The 20232-nt window shown below is 35.5% G+C and overlaps 1 protein-coding gene across 2 annotated transcripts in view; it reads right to left on the reverse strand.

Moving 5' to 3' along the window:
• The window catches only part of LOC110460718 (muscle M-line assembly protein unc-89-like), a 207370-nt gene that overhangs the window by 57454 nt on the left and 129684 nt on the right, over window positions 1-20232 (reverse strand). For both annotated transcript variants that reach the window (XM_021513785.1, XM_021513786.1), the window contains 5 exons: window positions 15793-16077; window positions 13978-14262; window positions 6136-6435; window positions 4037-4324; window positions 2733-3859 (listed from right to left, as the gene is read on the reverse strand). In XM_021513785.1, coding sequence (XP_021369460.1) covers window positions 2733-3859; window positions 4037-4324; window positions 6136-6435; window positions 13978-14262; window positions 15793-16077 — 2285 coding nt within the window. The remainder of the gene's footprint in view (window positions 1-2732; window positions 3860-4036; window positions 4325-6135; window positions 6436-13977; window positions 14263-15792; window positions 16078-20232) is intronic.

Consider the following 20232-nt stretch of genomic DNA (forward strand, 5'->3'; position numbering starts at 1 on the left):
ACACATACATAACACTGACAATCAGGCCCCCCCCCCCCAATTTCTTTCTTTGGGTAGACAATTTTATCAGTTGAAGCAACTAATCATTGGACAAACCTTACGTAAATGTATCAGGTAGGATATAAGATAAGTTAATGTATATAGTACTACTATTATAAACAAATATGAACATTTCAAAACATTTTCTTAGACTACATTTAGGTTATGGTAGTTAACCTATTTGTGACTGTAAAATCTCTCAAAGGCGAACGGATAGGAAACTGTATACATCTCACAGTATTTTTATATCCATCAGCATTAAGTGATATCACCTGATGGAATTGTAAGTCTGTAATAGTAAAAGTGTTTGTGTCTGTATCGGAACATTTGGCTATATCAAAGTAATTTTTGGATGTCAAATAAAAATTGATTTATTTTCAAAAATTGTTCAACAGATAAGATATGTTGTATGAGAGATACGTTTAGGAGGATGTTTGTGTAAATGCATTACATATGAGAACAATTTTATTAACTTTGTAACATTGCTGGGTAATAGGCATCACAAGTGATTTCTGTTAAAGTCTGCATTTACACATCAAACACCAGATTACAGTTCTAACACCAGATTACACCCCTAACACAAACCTCTCTCCATTTCCTTAGAGCAGTTCTATTTATGGCAAACTTCCTACAGAAATATAACTTTATATCTGTGAATTGGTCTGGCATCAATTCAAATGTGATATTCTGAATGAACATTGATAATAAGCGAGGAAAATTAAATTGGTCTAAGCTTGTAAGAGTTACTTCCCTTGAATTATAATTTTTTTTTATTCAAATCAGCAAGTGTTTAAAAAAATTGACATCCTTCCATCAGTTAAATGAGAAAACTTAAGAAACTCTTTAAATGCCACGAGGAATCTAACAGAAAAGGAACAGGGAACCTACAGAAGCTACTTTAAGTAAATGAGATATAACTCCTTTTGGTTTTTTATGAAACTATAGATTTTAATTAAATAGACATTTGTGTAATTACCAAGAATACGCTTCTGTCTCTGAACATCTTACTTAACTGTGAATATCTTTTGTGAAATTTCAGAAATGTTCAAGCTGTAGCTCAGTACTAGATATTTGCAAACAAAAACAAAACAAAAAACCTGCAAATTCTTCTACGATCCGATATATATTTTACACTTGTGTTTTGCGGTAAAAGAGAATCATTAATCTACTTATACACAGAGAAATCCTACAACTATATCACTACAAAACTAGCAAAAATGTTTTTCATTACATGTACTTACTTATTTTATTTGAAATATTTAAAATGCTAATTATATTAACATCAATTTGACCATGAACTGAATCCTCATTAGATCATTCTACGTACGGAATCATTCAGAAAAAACAAAATCACCCGATGTGACAACAAACCAATCAAATTCAGAATGACAACTTTTCAATTTTAGCTGACCAATCCAATCGTTTGTTACATAATTTGAGCTGGAAGTGGAGATAATGATGTATGGTCGTACATGACAATTACAGAGAAGCACAGCTGTCTACACTCCTACATACTTGTCCAGACTGCCTGCTGATGCTTCGTCATCCTTCCTCACACCCAAACCATCAACACTCTGGCTATCATCACTGCATAAAACCCATCCAATCCTGCTTATTTACTTTCCTGCCGTTTCCTCAATTCTAGTATACAAGAGAGATTTTTTCTATCTGACAGACTCACAAGACTGTGTGACGCAATACAACTTACAGTCAATGTTACTGTCGTAAATATGCCTCTGTGTATCAGTGTTAGGGAGTACCAGATCAGGTTTAGGACATTTTTTACTACCACTGATTAGGAGAATGTTGTTTTTATATTCTTGCACTACACTTTGGGTATAGAAACACACTTTGTACTAGTTTCAGTACACAATTTGGGATCCTCCTTCTATTTTTTCATGTTTTTTTGCATATTTCAAATACTCACTACAAAAGTGTCCACAAAGAAAATTTATATAGATACATGCTTTTGGGAAAACTTTTTTGTTTTTGATTTCCTGCATTTTGATAATTGAATTCGCTATTTTAAGATAGTTTTAGATCATTATTTCCCGTAAAATTGGATGTTTATGATAACAAATATTAAAATTCTGTTTCTAATCTACCTCTCTGTTCACTACTTATAAGAGAACCTGGCGTTACAGCCAGGTTAATCTACTTATGTAACTTTCAAACTCTGATCAGAATCCAAATTGCTGCAACATTCAAAAGCTGCCCAGATAACACCACAGGGAATATGCAGGCCTAAAAAGCCACTACCGTTTGTGAAGTTTAACGGCTACAAAGCAAAGTTGTACAAAAACTGTTTACACTTGACGGATGTCTAAAAGCCTACACATAAAGTGCCGGTGAAAAGCTTCCTGTATATATAAATTGCTGCATGTTTCAGCAAGGAACAGGCACTTGGCAAAACAAGCACAAATAATTCTTCAGCTCTCAGAAGAATTACCATACTTATGGCAATGAAACCTGGACCTTTCTTAAAGTTTTTGATCCCTGGTTTATCCATTGTATAACGTTTGTGAAATATTCAAGCTACAAACTCGTTTTGGTGGTTTGTGGGTATACATTTCCTTGTTAACAAGAACTCTTACAAAATGTATTTAATATTTTTTGATATAAGCGGTCAGTTTTCCAACATACAGGATATGAGCATGGTTATTGTAAGGTATCGTGATTGAACTTTGACCTACCTTAGCCAATGGAGAGGAATCAAGGCCATTCTGATTGGATCTGTTTCTGAACAATCCCGCCTCTTTTTCTGCAGGTGTAACCTTGAGACTGGACGTTCGTCTCACACCATTGTCTCGGCGAGCCAGAAAACTTGCCAGTGGTGTCTCTGGTTTTACATCCGGGGAATTACACTTATTCTCAAACAGAAGTCTCGCACTCTGCGTCCTTCCAAGTTTTGTTGAACCTGTTTTTCCTTCTGAAGCACCATTTGGGGATGAGTCGGTTTTCACTGATTTCTTCTCCTGCTCCTTTTCTGATGACGGTAATGAAGATGAAGAGGATTTGGATGGTGGCGATTCTTCAATTATCTGATAGCGGTTATTGTTAATTTCTTGCTGTTTGGATTTCTCCATAGCCAGATCAATCGCCCGAGCCAAGAAATCTTTTTTCTGGAAAAGAGGCTGGCCAGCACGTGCACTCTCTGACCTGCGTAGTGTTATCGTAGGTCGTGGAGGATTATCTTTTTGAGGTAAAACTTTTGAGATGGAGTCTGTTTTGTCTAGATTCCTAATGGAAGATTTTGTGTCACTTATAGCACCTGTAGAAGTTTGGGTTGTTTGTTGCGTTGATTTATCAGATTGAGCTACTTGTTTTTCTTCAGCTTTTTCTCGTGAAAAAACAGGTTTTGTTGGAACACGCGCACTTTCTGTCCGACGTAACGAAACATTTTTCCATGGCGGGTCATTATCCACCTTTGGTTTGTCCTTACTTTTGTCTAAATCTCTAAATGGTGACACATGCTTTTGCTCTTTGTCTTTCATGTTTAGAGACTTAAACGGGTTGTCTTTGGAATCATCAGTGACCTTACTACTCTTTCCTAAACCATTTAAAACTTTGCTGAACTCTTCTTTCTCTGAGGTAGATTTAGAATTCTTGTCATCCATTTTTTTCAAGAAACGATCACGCACACTTGAGTCTGATGTTATTTTCATACTCTCGCTTCTCTTGACCCCTGTGTCCTTGACTTTGGTCAAGGATGGCGCGACTGTTTGACCTTTATCTCTACCAACAATCCAGTCGGTCTTCTGTGGTGTTTTATTACGCGCTCCAAGCTTTGGTGACATCTTGGTTTTGGCACTTTCTTCATCTACAAAATTAATTTTTATATCAAACTCACTTATTTATCAGATTTTGAGAAAATATGAGCAGCAGAATGGTCTTGACAAAATAGATTTGTTAAAAATTTAATGACATGATTTTACGAGTTGCTGAGCTTTAAATCAAATGAAACATTTGTTTGAATTTTGTGTTTCTCTAAACTTACCTGTAACTGTTAACTTGCATGTTGAAGTCACAGATCCAAAAGAGTTTCTAGCCACACAATCGTAGCGTCCATTGTCCTGTTCAAATATTTCCTTGATGGTGAGTCGAGCGACATTGCTATCGTAGGTCTGATGGAAGTCGGGCATGTTTCCTATGACTTGGCCATCTTTCCTCCACATGATCATGGGGACAGGACTTCCTCTTACATCACACTGGAGGGTGACGGACTTGCCCAGGACCACACTGATGTCAGACAATTGGTGAAGAATGACTGGGGGACCTTGTTTTGCTGAGAAAAAAGTCAAGCGTATTTGTCTTAATTTGTTCATAATACCACTTAAACACGCTATTCACTGTCAACATTAATTAATACGGTAAGAATGAAACTACATGAAAGTTCTTGCTTTTAGGAATTTGAATTGCACCAATGATTATAACGGTCATAATCTTGAAATTCCAAACACATGCGTAGGATGTTGTATATGTCACATGAAATTCCAGCATTAATTGAGTTAATAATGTGAGAATGTTTTGAGCTTTACGATCCTTGCTGTTCTGTAATGTAGTCCACTGGTAATTAGAGTGTCTGGTGACATTTCAGTCCCGCAGTGTTCCTAAACACCAGGCCATCAATACACTGATGATGTATGTACATATGAGGAATTAATATTAGTCTATTCTGATGTTTCTAAGCTTATTTACAGCCCCGCTCACATGCTGATGTTTTTACACTGCACATATTAAATTCCGTTTGTGTCCAGTACATTGAATTGATGACAATTCTGTGAAGTTTTTACATCATGTTTTGATCCATTACAAATTCCAATAATAAAACCTGTTAGTGTGGAACATTTAGTATTCTATATTAACACCTGAAATTACTCATGCACCATTAATCTAACACCCCTAAATTTCAAAAGTAGACTATTCTTTCATTGATCAGGGCTAATCAATTATGGATTTTGGAGGGTGGACTGCTATCGTGTTTGTGGACAGCCAATACACACTAAATCGTAGGTATAGGGTAGCCGCTGATACACAATAGGGGACTTGGTCCGGGGACTTACAACCCAAGGTTTCCACATACACTATCAGCAATTAAAGGGAACTCAGACTGAATAGGTGCTCTTTAGTGATTGCAGATACACTAATCTTATTTCTCAAATAGACTTATCAGAATTCATTCAATTCTTAAAAGAAATTTGTCACTTTTTGACATCTGACATGTCATTCTATAGACAAGAAATAAATGTGCTACTTTTCTTTATGCTAACTTTCTGTTCAAGTATATATCTGTGATAAATCATCGAAGATTTCACTTCAGAAAAGTTTAATATTCTCAAACCAAAAGGTTGAAACTCAAATGTTGGAATTATTTTACATCTGTTGAATTTCAATATTTGATATTAATATATATATGTATTTAGAAAATATCTACTCTATTTATCAAACACCCCAGAAGGCCTTTATTTGTCAGTAAACTTTATGAATGGAGTTATTTGCCCTTATATTTGTCACACAGACTTAGCCCTGCCTGATTAACTTTGGGTATGCTAACTAACAGGCACTCAAAGTATGATCAACTTAATTGAAAAAGTAAAACATAATCAACGTCTGTTATAGTTCAGTAAAACTTGGAATAGAGAGTGTTTAAATATTAATAATGATAATCTATAGGTATACAATGAAAATACTTCACTAACATTTAAACAAGTTTGAAAAATAACAGTTTATGATCAAACTTTTGGTATGGTGATCAAGCTTGTTTCCCAGAGAAGATTAGGTTAATAGCATTACATATACTAGCCACAGTCAACATGATGAGTCATTAGATTTAACCCCTTGTAAACACTGTATGGTATTTAATTACCAAAATACCCATAACCATTGTATGTTATATATAGAGACATGTAGTATGTGTTACTATACCTGCATGTACTACAAGGGAATAATATTTCTATAGGAATGTTAGTGGTCATTAAGAAATACAGACCGCTTTCAATTGACCCCTGGCATCACTTACTGACCAAAGGCTAATAATAAGGGGTCAGTGACAAATCTTTGAAACAATTTGTTTAAAAAGGTATGTCTTTTATATACCTTTCACAACAATGAGAGCATCCACGGTGACCTTGCCCTCTGCATTCTCTGCCGTACATTCGTATTTGCCGCTATCATCCTTGCTGGCATCCGAAATCCTGAGTGTAGCCACACGGCCATCATATGTCTCCTTGCACCCCCGGCCGCTGGTCAGCTGGTTACCATCCCGTGTCCAGGTAATGCTGGGTTTGGGTGTACCGATGACATCACAGTCCAGCAGTAGAGTGTCGCCACCATTGAGGATCTTACTGCCTGGCTTTGTCAGGAATATGGGTGCAACGTTTGAATCACTAGCAGTTTCTGTGAAATATAGAATTTCACAATCTATCAAAATGAACGGCCCTCCATCATACTGTGCTTATAAAGGGGATGGATTTACAGAAATCTGTAGAAGTAATTCACTGGTTTGGCCCAAAACAATGGTTTGACCTTAATCCAATGGTTTGACCCTAATTCAATGGTTTGATCCTAAATCAACAATGATTTGACCCTAATTCAATGGTTTGATCCTAATTCAATGGTTTGATCCTAATTCATTGGTTTCAACCTAATTCATTGGTTTCACCCTAATTCAATGGTTTGATTCTAAATCAATGGTTTGACCCTAATTCAATGGTTTGACCCTAATTCAATGGTTTAACCCTAATTCAATGGTTTAACCCTAATTCAATGGTTTGACCTTATTTCAGTGGTCTACTACTAGTTATAATTCATTTCAGCGGTTTGTTTCTACTTTATTTTATGAACATACAGCTAGATTCTTGAAAAAAATTGTATGTATGTGGCGTCCAACTTTGTTATAGAAGCTTAGTGTGAGATTTACCTGTTTCCTATCTAATTTACATACTGAATCAAGTGGTGTATTAATGTACAGATTCTCTGCTGTGCTTGATTGTAATTAAGATTCTTACACATCACTTTACATATTATCTTTCTCCCAATTAAAAATCCTGTAAATCTACCAATTGCTATAATTAGTGACATAAACTTAAATGTATACTTTTTATACCCTGTTGTGTTTAAGATCACTTTTTAATTAAATTGTTTAACACTTGTTTCTGATTCAATAATTTTGTAATTAATAGAAGCAATTAAATGAAATTATTATTTTTGTATAAAAAAAAGAAGATAATTATTTTCTTTTGTCAACACTTAAATGATAAGGGTCTTATCTGATAAACAAAAAAGGAAAAGCTGCTAGCACTGAAACCTCATAATTCAGTGCCAATAGCAGCCATGTCAGGAAAACCGAAAGAAATGTGAAAATGAAAAACTTGAAAGTTTAGGCAAACTCCAATATCTGAAGCACTTTTAGATAGTAATGAGAGTTTAAAATTCAAATCTGCCAGTTTTATTTAATTTTAAGAAATATAATTGCCAGCGCTGAAAATTAAGTAAATTTAGGTTTCATGACATTATGTGGATTGGAATGTGTATAAACAGATGGTAACGATATAGCTCCTTTTATGCTGGGAAAACACGATCTTATTTTCCCGATAAGAGGAACGACAAAAAAACATGAGGTAGTCAATGGATGCAGACTTCTTAGTGTTTTTGTCTGGAAAACTTCAGAAAGCACCACTCAAATGCATGCTGGTCTAACCATTTAATGGCAGGGAGTTAAAACTCTACAAATTTACCGTAAATACACTAAAATAGCATCTTGATTTTCATTTAAATCTGTGATCAGTGATATTGCAGATAGAGAATGTAGATAGAGTATATACAAATACTACAGTAGCTATAGGTGCTGGTCTGTTGTATAACTGTAGTCGTGTGATTAAAGTTGTTCAACATAAGTTATAGATGTTGTATAACTACAGATGTATGTTTTTGTATGGCGAGAGTTGCTTGTGTTGTATAAGGCTACAATATTTGTCTGACCTCATAGTTCCATTATATCTATGACTTTGAACACGAAGCCAACATAATACTGTTCTGTCAAACACCAAAGTGCTGCCAGTGTCCAATGTTAACTTTGAAATCCTGTTTGATTCTTTTATAGATGTCGAAACATCTTACAATTGGCTGCATATACGTACTTGAAACTTCAAACTTTTGAAAACCAGTAAAAAAGCTCTGATCTAGAAGCCTCATAGACATCTGATGATTACATACAGCCAAATACCTCTCAAATTAGAGAGGATTTTCCAAAAGGCAGATCATTTCCTCTTCATTTTTGTTCATTTTTTTCTTGTTAATGTAAATTAATTTGATGAGTTCCAATAAAATACATATATACCCCTTTAAGAATATCAACTGAATTTGACACAACTATTAACAGTTAATTGGTTCTCATCATTTGGGAGTAACTTAACACCATTTCATGACCTTGACATTAACATTCTTTTCCTGTAATATTTTTTCTTAGCCTTGTGACCTTGACCTGAACCTTTACTGACCTTTATTTTGCAATTATGTTATCTTGACTCCTGTTTTGATGACCTTTGTCCTTTGAAACCATCAAAGGACAGATATGTGTGTAATTTACACCAATGGAACCTAATTTTAACACAGATTATATAGAGAGGGGAAAGTGTGATGCCGTGATGGTTTCTTCCTGGTTTTATCTCATTCACCCCTACAGTTTCATAAACTGGACTTGCCCAGTCTTTGATTTGGTAAGGTTCAAATGTGACTTTAAGGGTGAATGGGTTAACTCAATAGAATCTACCTCTGTGAACATGGGTTATCAGGCTCCAAAGCCAAATATTCATAGCCTGAATCCTTAACCACATGCCAGTAGAAATTAGTTGCAAAGGATACATGTAATTTTAAAAGAAATATAACTTAGGATATAAAGTAATCAAAATGCTTTATTAGTTTGTAACATTAACCAGGTGACTGATTTATTTATAGATTTAATCAAATACATCCTTCACATTAGGACTAGCTTATCCTACATTTATAACTACCTAATGAGATATCCTAAGAATGAAGGAACTTACTTGATCTCAACTAACCAGCGACATGAAAATACCCACATTGGTGTAAAAGTTAATCTTTATAATTTAAATGAGATTACTAAATTCTGGAAACTACATATTGAGAGCACTTGTCTCACCTGGATCTAGTGATCGTGATCCGAGTCCAGCTGAGACAGTACCTCTACACACCTCTAATGATGTCACAGGTGGGGACCCCATACCTACAATATCACTGACTGCGATCTATTACAAGAACTATTACTATGCGTAATCACGGGCTGGGATACGATACAAGGAAACATGATAGGCCTTTAAATTTGAGCTTGCCTCTTTACCATGTTCAAGGAAATGGAGAGCTATAAATATAAGTTGATTTTATTTTTATTCCAAGAAAACTTCGCTTGTGATTGTCAGCTAAACTTTAAGGATTACCATCCCCCTACACCAAATCTTGATCCTAAGATATAAGTTCTGACAAGGACCCCTCTAAATCTACTGCTGTTGAAGTTACAGAAAATATCTCCATGTCAACTTTCCCAACCAATAAGATACCATCCTCTTATATACTTCATCTTTTCATTCATGCTATCATAAACTAGAGTTCAAAGGTCAGCTTCTTATAAACAGCTGTTGTAAAACTATTCCCAACTGTAATTCTGTCATAAATCCTGCTTCCCCTGTATTTTGTCATTGGCATTATCCTACATATGATCTGGGAGCTACCAATTAACTTAACAATGATGGGGGTGACAGGCTGTTGTTTTCTGTTTATTTACTTGAGGCTTATGTTCACTACCATAGAATGTAAACAGTCCCTGTGGGGGTATATTATAATATCAGGCCCCAACAGAAATGCAATTCCTTGTTGCCAAGTTATATTTCCATGCTTACTGATGGCAGAAAATTGGTTATTTTCAGTATGTATAGAACTTCCAAGGTCATCACTAAAGCTATAATAACACAGTTCTTATCTCCAGTAATAACCAGATAACAACCCCGTGGAGTAGCTCACTTAGTTACTGATACTTTCTGCGACCAGGATAGAAATATTTGTTCAGCTGTTGTTTTCATTCCTAATGTATTGTTCTAAAACAGCATTATGTTATATGCCTAAGTGAGTATTTTGATCTGTTATAAAGATTCTCCTCCATATACTTTATTCCATTATCTCCCGTTACCCAAATGTGTCCTATCGATGAACTGAATCAAGTGTCATCTTGTTGCCAAATTAATTAATTGAATCTGATATTAGCTACATTTTTTTCTATACTAAATCTATTATTTTATGTTAGTATCGTTCTCCTCATGCAAACTTAAATTTTCATCTGTGACTATTTTGATCCCTTATTGACTAAATCCATTATAATCTTTTGTTACCAAAATCTTTTTCAAATGAATTACATAATTTACCAACTATATTTGAAGTGAACAAAGGTAGCTCTGTTGCTATCCTAGTCCCCATGGTGCCCCTACTACAGTATTTCCATAGTTTACTGGCAGAGTACTGTATATAACCAACATACATGGTATTGCTTGTCAACTGTTTGATTTCTAATTACTCTTGTTGCCACTGTTTGTTCAATCAACTGCCTTGGTATATTTCCAGCTTGACATGAACCCCCACCCAGTTCTTGTCATTACCTAGTGTTTTAATAGAGGATGTTTCCACCTAACACCATTAGGCTTCACAGGATTGGTGTAAAGAGCTACCTACATTAAGAATACATGGTACCTTACAATATGTGTTAAGAGTTATTTCCCCTTAAAGCTTACAATACAGGTTCTACCTAAGTATGTTTTCTTGCTTACCTTTCCAAAAACATTATGATAGATTCCAGAGGTCCATCTCAATATACATAAAAGAGATTAAATATATTTCTAAGAGTAGACCTCTTTTGGAAAGCTGATAAATGTCAGTTAGAGAGCATGTAGTCAAAATGACCAAATATATTTAATTGTAATAATTCTTTTTTTCTTTCTTTCTGTATCTGCAAGGCTAATAGCCTGATACTATTCTGAATGTATCCCTTCCTGCATTTATTAGGGTGATATCATCCTCTAACTAGACATTACTCTGTGTGTATCCCCTAAAGTGAGACCCCTGAGTGTGTGAGGAGTGAAACACTCCTCTAACCATATGCAACTCTGCGTGTATCCCTGTCTGTGCCTGTGAGTTGATAAACTCCTCTACATTGTGATATCTTGTACATATGTATGTCTACTCTCCGATGTGTTGTAAACATAAGGAAATAAAGAATCTGAATCTGAATCTAACTAGACATTACTCTGTGTGTATCCCCGAAGGTTAGACCTCTCTCTGTGCCTACGAGTTGATAAACTCCTCTAACTAGACATTACTCTGTGTGAATCCCCTAAGGTTAGACCTCTCTCTGTGCCTGCGAGTTGATAAACTCCTCTAACTAGACATTACTCTGTGTGTATCCCCTAATGTTAGACCCCTCTCTGTGTCTGTGAGGATGATAAACTCCTCTAACTAGACATTACTTTGTGAGTATACTCTAAGGTAGACCCTCTCCCTGTGGTGTTAGATAGATATGAGGACCTGAATGCCACCTGATACCAGTAAATGATGAGAATTAAAATGTCCACATGGACTGGCACACTTTCTNCCCCACCCCCTTCATATCTCTATAAAACCATAAACATCTGTTTTCAATATCAAACATCTTCACCTAATGCAGAATAAACTGCTGCTACTAAACCTGAGAATGTTGCATTAGTTTCTCCTCCCAAATCTTCCTGCTTACCACTTTTCTGAACTAATATGAAGTGGAATGTGCCATACCTTTCATTCTGGATATTCCTTGTAGTCAAAAAGGGGTCAAAGGATGAAATTAATTTCTCATAATATTAATGATACTGTTATCTTTATCTAACAAGTGGGTGCTGACAGGTGAAGACACTTGCTAATAAGATAGCAATATACACTCATTAGAACAATTTTGTTTATTTTCACAGATATGCATATTCATTAGAACTAAGCTATGAGCTGATTGGTTAATTTTAGTATGAATTAAGACTTGTTGGTTAAATTTAATATAAAAAAGTGAAAAGATAAAAAGAAACATTTTTACCATCAATGAAAAGTATATATACGCGGCCTTTATAATCTACCCTGAAGTATAGGTGATATTTAACACTACCAGCTTCACCTTTCTGATAACACTGAACCATCCCTTAGGAATGTACCTTTATTGTAAATTCCCCACATGCTTCAGAAACACAAGCCAACAGTGAGCAAAGTTTTCAACTTTAATACTTGACACTGTATCAGTTTTACATCAACGTTTGTCCAAACAAAAACTTACAATGACATATATATACTTACTTCCCTTTCTGAGTATCATTGGAAATCTTTTGTAATGAAGGTCAATATACTATATTCACCGGTGTATCATGTTTGATACAAGATGTGCGCTGATATGTGGAAATTGTATTAATTTGTGCATTTAACAATTCAACTTTAAACATCATTCTTGGCTGGACAAGGTGGAGGTTTTGGTAGGGAAAACCCAAGTCTGCTAGCATTTGGTAGGGAAAACCCAAGTCTGTTAGCATTTGGTAGGGAAAACCCAAGTGTGCTGGCATTTGGTAGGGAAAACCCAAGCCTGCTAGCATTTGGTAGGGAAAACCCAAGCCTGCTAGCATTTGGTAGGGAAATCCCAAGTCTGCTAGCAGTTGGTAGGGAAAACCCAAGCCTGCTAGCATTTGGTAGGGAAACCCCAAGTCTGCTAGCATTTGGAAGGGAAAACCCAATTCTGCTAGCATTTGGTAGGGAAACCCCAAGTCTGCTAGCATTTGGAAGGGAAAACCCAATTCTGCTAGCATTTGGTAGGGAAACCCCAAGTCTGCTAGCATTTGGAAGGGAAAACCCAAGTCTGCTACCATTTGGTAGGGAAAACCCAGGTCTGCTAGCAGTTGGTAGGGAAAACCCAAGTCGGCTAGCAGTTGGTAGGGAAAACCCAAGTCGGCTAGCAGTTGGTAGGGAAAACCCAAGTCGGCTAGCAGTTGGTAGGGAAAACCCAAGTCTGCTAGCATTTGGTAGGGAAATTAAAGTATTCTAGACAGGAAATTACATAAAAATAACATGTCAAAGTCCTTTTCCTTTTTCATTTAACTCAATTAAGAAGGGTTTTGTTCGTCTCTATATTTCAATTCTTTTGCAAATAAAAGATTTGATTTCTTCAACCATAATGCTTCAAAACTGCCTAAAATAGAAACCCAGGTATTAGAAACGTGGCATAAAAACAAGTCTAAAAATGAAGTTTTTAAATTTTAAGATTATCTTCTTAACACTGAAAGTGAAATAAAGCTCAATATATATATATAATAGGGGGAAGCAAAATGGAAGCAACAAGAGCTAGAGGAATAGAACAGGGAAGGAGCAGGGGAAGCATGTTGAAATATTACATCTGCATCAATGCTTGCACCCCTACAAAGAACAATGGAATGGTCCAGTTCTAATAAATGAAAGAGTCCATTGTTGACTGTAGGGGAGGAAACAATGTCACCAATTGTGAATAAGAAAGTGATACAATGAAGCATTAGAAATGGTAAGTAAAATGTTTGTGATGAGTGATTGTCAAATAAAATGCTTAAAACAACAACAAAAATATATTATTCTTGTTATATTTTGGTTCAAACTTGATTAATGTCTTTTAAAATGTATTAAATTATTAACACCTTTTAGATAAATAAGAACATGTGAATGAAATGAACACATAAATCATAAACATCCAATGAAGCACAAGGACACTTAGAGGTCATAAGGTCACCCTGTGACCAATGACATCCTCCGTTATATCACAGACATTGAGGACGCAGAAGAAAAATGTAGTACAAGCGTGACCACAGTGACAGAGAAGTAGTCAGATATACAAGCTGTTTGAATTACCTTTCACATTTATTTTACACACTGTCTTAGTCTCCCCCAGGTCATTTTTGGCCACACATGCATATTCTCCCTTGTCATCAAGAAATATTTCAGATATTTCCAGCTTTGCTGTGACACCATCGAAGGTCTGTTTAAAGTCGGCTGAGTTACGCTGTATGATTCCATCCTTGTACCATGACACCGTGGATGCCTCCTTCACAACACATTCCAGTTCTACTGACTGACCTTCGGTCACAGACTGCTCCTTCAGCTTCTTTTTGAATTCTGGCTTTCTCGTGGCTTTTTCTGTATTGAAGTAAAGAAAGTGAATAACTTTTCTCTGTGTTAAATGAAAGAGTGCAAATGGTTTTCAAATTTGTCTCTGTTGTGAAAGTTTTTAATTTCATCAACATCCCAGTCTATTGTCCAGATTAGAATATCAGAAAAAAGTTATAAATCTTCAGACAATATTTAGTTGATCTAGCAGCGCTGACATATGGATTTATTTAACTTGTATTTATTCTATAGTATTTGGGGTAATATCATGTGTATCAAATGCTCAAGGAAGCATGTTTAATTTCCTTGAAACTGAGCTAGCAACATACGGAAAGTGTAGATCACAGATATCAGGAAACATATGTAAACAAAGCAACATGTGTGATCTGTATGTTTATCTAAAATCATTTCCACACATCTTACAAATGTTTTACATATGTGAGCTTGTGCAAATAAACCTTTTCTTCTGCCTATCCCACTGTTAAATATCAATAACTGTAGGGAATCCTCTGAGAGCGCTATACCTGGTTTCAATAGACAATCAGGCTTGTGAGTGCAGTCGATGGTCTATTGAAGAGTTTGCTGCAGATGCAGTTACACCTTAATATAGCTATGTAGGCTAGTACAATTTGTACCAGATCTTTGTATTGTATACCAGTTTTATAACATCATTTACATGGTTAAAGAGGGTTTTGAGATATCTGCTTGTGAGTGCAGTTGATGGTCTACTTAAGAGTTTGTTGTAGATGTAGCTACACCTTAATATAGCTATGTAGGCTAGCACAATTTGTACCAGATCTTTGTATTGTATACCAGTTTGTAACTGAACATCATATACATGGTTAAGGGTTAAGATAACGATATCTTACATTGTATTAAATTACAATTTTGCAGCCTATTTACTGTTGCTGTTTTCCCAGTTGTAGAGGAACTGCAGGTACAAGTGCAGTAAATATAATTATATATACAATTTAATTAAATGTTTAAAAATTACAGTACTGATACGGAGAAACTTTGTATCGGCAAAGCAGAGTTAAAACCTAAAACTGTTATTATAAGGGTTATATGATATCACATAAAGAGCGTTTTCTTATAATATCATTTAAGCACATGTCTTTTAGTCTAGTTTATGGCATTATTAATATAGTACATATATAACTTCATACATTTATTTTTTTAGTGTATATATTACACAATATTGCATACAGCATTAACAAGTTATGATAGTAAGACCTACTTTTGATGACGAGTTTTTAAGTTGTTTCTGCCTCTCCGAGAGGATTCCGATATATATATTACACAATATTGCATACAGCATTAACAGGTTATGACAGTAAGACCTACTTTTGATGATGAGTTTGGAAGTTGTTTCTGCCTCTCGGAGAGGATTCCGATATATATATATTACACAATATTGCATACAGCATTAACAAGTTATGACAGTAAGACCTACTTTTGATGATGAGTTTGGAATTTGTTTCTGCCTCTCCGAGAGGATTCCGATATATATATTACACAATATTGCATACAGCATTAACAAGTTATGATAGTAAGACCTACTTTTGATGATGAGTTTGGAAGTTGTTTCTGCCTCTCCGAGAGGATTCCGGAAGTTACATTTGTATTCACCCATGTCATTCATCCCCGAACTTTTGATGGTGAGAGTTGCCTTTCCTGATGGGCCATCAAACTTGGTGTCGTAGCGCACAGACGAACCGAGGGCTTTATTATCCTTCGACCAGGAAACAGTGGGGGCAGGGGAACACATCACAGCACACTCCAACATAGTGGTGCTGCCCTCTAGTGCCAGAACCTCCTTCAATGTGATACGAATCTCCGGAGAACCTAAAGTGGACATGATATCATTAAAGTGTAGTCTTGGACAGAAATCTGGCTTTGTCACTGTGACAACTCTCTACCGTCACCTGCCATGGCAACCTCCTAAAAACAGGAGGAAAAGCGATGGAAACAACATTGAAAGCACATGGTGGTTTAGTCTTCACTAATCGGTAGTGTTTCTATTACTAGACCACCGACAATAGGTTGTCATAAAAACAGAAGGCAATGTAGCAGGAATATGTACACAATGTCAATGACAGTTTTACTACAGGCGAGGTGTACACTGACGATATACAAGTTCATTGGTCACAAACAGATACCGCCAAATATTACAACTAGTTGAATGACACAACATACCCAATAACAATTAACCAGCGGATGTCAAGAATATGATGTACCGCTATCAATGGTCCCCTCAGAGTCACAAGAAGGAGGACAAGTGAGCTACCTGATCGGAGAAGAAAACACCAATGTACGAAAGCTCAAGTAGCCCAAGGACTGGAATGAATAGGAAAGGCATGAAACAATGCAATGAGGTAATGGAAATCATCAAACCTGCAGTAGAACAAACACTGGCAGATACTGTCGGTTGGCCAGACACAACCATTTATTTACACCATTTCCTACTGTGGAGGCTGGAGAAAAAATAGGGGCAGTCTGGCACATGGTCAGCTTGATATTGTCAGGATCAACATGTTTAAAACTTCTCTTCTTACTTAAATTACATAGATATTGGCCATTACTTATTTTAGTTTCTGTGTAATAATAATTATGTTTCATTACAGGCAGTATATTCTGTTGTTGCTAAAACAGTTTTCCAGGCAAGTTATGTTATTTTATCATTTGGTAAAGCTGACCAGACAATCTGTATATTCCTGCTAAAATATTTGTAGGTACATTTATGTATTCATAACAGAAGTACATCGTGTAGCATTGCTGACGGGCTCAGTACTCTTACTATGTTAGTTATGACATGTCTGTGTAGGCATGGACAAACTGGTGGTGTGGGGATTAGGGGGGCGGGGATTAGGGGGGTGGGCAGTCTGTAAAGTTTGGTACTGATACTGCATGTTAGTTATGACAAGTCAAGTAGGCACGACAAACTGTTGGGGTGGGGATTAGGGGGGGCGGAGATAAGGGAGGCGGAGATTAGGGGGGTGGGCAGTCGGTAAAGCTCATAACTAGTACTGTAACTACAGATTTAAATGTTCATAAATGTGTATGACACTGATCATGCAATACTTCAGCATGAAAACTTACCTACAGTGACCACCTTTCAACAGTGGTCAATACTTCATGTACTCTGATAACTCTACAGTGATCAAACTTGTGGAACAAATTAAAACTTCTCAATGGTGTCCAAAATATAACATTTAGTGACACCTCTCTATCTTGACCAATATATCAGTTAACTGGTTTCTCCATACAGTAACAAACACTTAATGTATACTGGCACCTCTCTAAAAAGACAAATACATTATGTTTACTCCTTTCCAAATTGATAAATACATTATTATACTGACACCTTCTTATGATGACCAAAACATTATGTATAATGACACCTCTATATAGTGACCAAAACATTATGTATATTAACACCTTCTTATAATGACTAAAACATTATGTATATTGATACCTCTCTATAGTGACCAAAACATTATGTATATTGACACCTCTCTATAGTGACCAAAATGTATATATTGACACCTCTCTATAGTGACCAAAATATTATGTATACTGACACCTTCCTATAATGACCAAAACATTATGTATATTGATACCTCTCTATAGTGACCAAAACATTATGTTTATTGATACCTCTCTATAGTGACTAAAACATTGTGTATATTGACACCTCTATAAAGTGACCAAAACATTATGTATATTGACACCTCTCTATAGTAACTGTTATATTATCTATACTGATTCCTTCCTGAAGTGACCAATACATAATTTATACTGACCCCTCTCTAAATTGACTAATAAATAATGTATGACACCTGTTGATATTGACCAATATATCAGTATATTGACACCTCTCTACAGTGACCAATTCATTATGTATATTGACACCTTTTTTATAATGATCAAAACATTATGTATATTGACAAATCTCTATAGTGACCAAAACATATATATTGACACCTCTCTATAGTGACCAAAAATTATGTATACTGACACCTTCCTATAATGACCAAAACATAATGTATATTGATACCTCTCTATAGTGACCAAAACATTATGTTTATTGACACCTCTCTATAGTGACTAAAACATTATGTATATTGACACCTCTATATAGTGACCAAAACATTATGTATATTGACACCTCTCTATAGTGACTGTTATATTATGTACACTGATACCTCTCTAAAGTGACCAATACATTATGTATACTGACACCTCTCTATAGTGACTAATAAATTATGTATACTGACAACTGCATATAGTGACCAATATATTATGTGTACTATGAGTTAACCTCCCTATTAGGACCAATTTCTTTAGATACTTATATATTCTGTATTCTGATACCTCTATACTGTTACCAAAAGATTATGTTTATTAACACCTCCCCATAGTGACCAATATATTACATACTCTGACACCTCTCTATAGCAGCCATTATATTATGTAAACTGACACCTTCCGAATGACAAAAAGTTTTATTGTTACCCTATTGAATGATAAAATAAATATATTAAGCAAGCTTATGCCACCAAATTAAGTATGTAATAAGATTTTCTGTCCAAATTGAGGTCCATCTTATTACACAACAATTACATTTTTCAGTCCTACGATAAGTGTTAGAAGAAATTTTACAGATCTATCGTCTTTTAAATTTGAATCCTTATTTTAATGCTATAAAAAAGCTTGAAAGTATGAGTGAAACTGAAAGATAGTCAAACATCAATTTCAAAAACATATTAGAATTCATTTTAGAAATAACAGAAACAAATCAATCCTTAAATAATTGGAAGAATATCGAAGTGTTAAGAATTTTAAACAACATTTCAAATAAACAAATGAAAGTACCAATCATTGTCTCATTAAAACATTTTCATAACAAGAATTAAAACAGTAAACTATAATGTACTCCTAATAGGCCAATTAAACAAAAGCAAAAACCTCACAAAACATTCAAAATAAAGACTGCAACAATACAGAAGTAAGCCTCTGAGGACAATTAAAATCCCAAAGTGATTGTTACCAACCTGTATCCTGGAACATGGTTGGAATTAGTCCTATATGGAGACGCGGAAGAAAGTGTGATGTTTACCATCCGGTCCCCATGACGATAGTTTCTGTAGCCAGGTGAGAGAGGCCTACTCTATGTTTACGCTTGCTCTGTTTAGCGTTGAAATACCCTAAATTGATTTCTACAGTGAGAACTAGTGAATTCCTGGCATAGAGAAGATTTGGCACACTCGGGCGCGGGAAGGCAATGTTAAACATCAATGAACTGTTGTAGAGAGAGTCGCACCTCCTATGTTTCCGACTAACATTACGAACCCGGATACTTCAAGATTCAAGATTATAATCAATTGAGGTACTACATATATTAACTTTGATTAACCATTGTACAGTGGCGCAGCAGCTGGAGCTGGGCGCCTTCTTTTCAACAATTGCCTGATGATGATATGATACAGAGCACTGTTCGTCCAAAAATAACAACTTTTCTAATTATGCAAACAAGAAATAGTTACATTGGTATTACAGGAATAAACTCACTTGGTAGACATAGGGAATTACTTTTGGCAGAAGAAACAGGAAATAATTGCATACAAGAAACACCTGCACCTTCAAATAAACCAGGGACTGTGATGCTTGTAAAATTTTCTTCTCTTTTATTTTAAGTCTAAATGATTTATTATAGAATCATTTTTCTCGCTGGGGTTTTGCTATTAAATTTGGCAAACTGAGAAGTAATAGACTTTGCAGAAATAATGTGTGGAATTTTCTGTCCCTCTGTTAGACAGGCCTGAAGAGATAAGCTGTTCAATTTGGACCGAGGCCAATTCGGGTAAAGGATGGAATTCACAATATTATGGAGTAAGGGAGATAACTCTTAGACACTTACACTGTGTGTGTATTAGCTGGCTATTTATCAGTGGTTTGATACTGTGATAAGATCAGTCTAATGATCAGACTAATAACCGG

Source organism: Mizuhopecten yessoensis, unplaced genomic scaffold, assembly GCF_002113885.1.
Source record: "Mizuhopecten yessoensis strain PY_sf001 unplaced genomic scaffold, ASM211388v2 scaffold10477, whole genome shotgun sequence".
Lineage (NCBI taxonomy): Eukaryota > Metazoa > Mollusca > Bivalvia > Pectinida > Pectinidae > Mizuhopecten > Mizuhopecten yessoensis.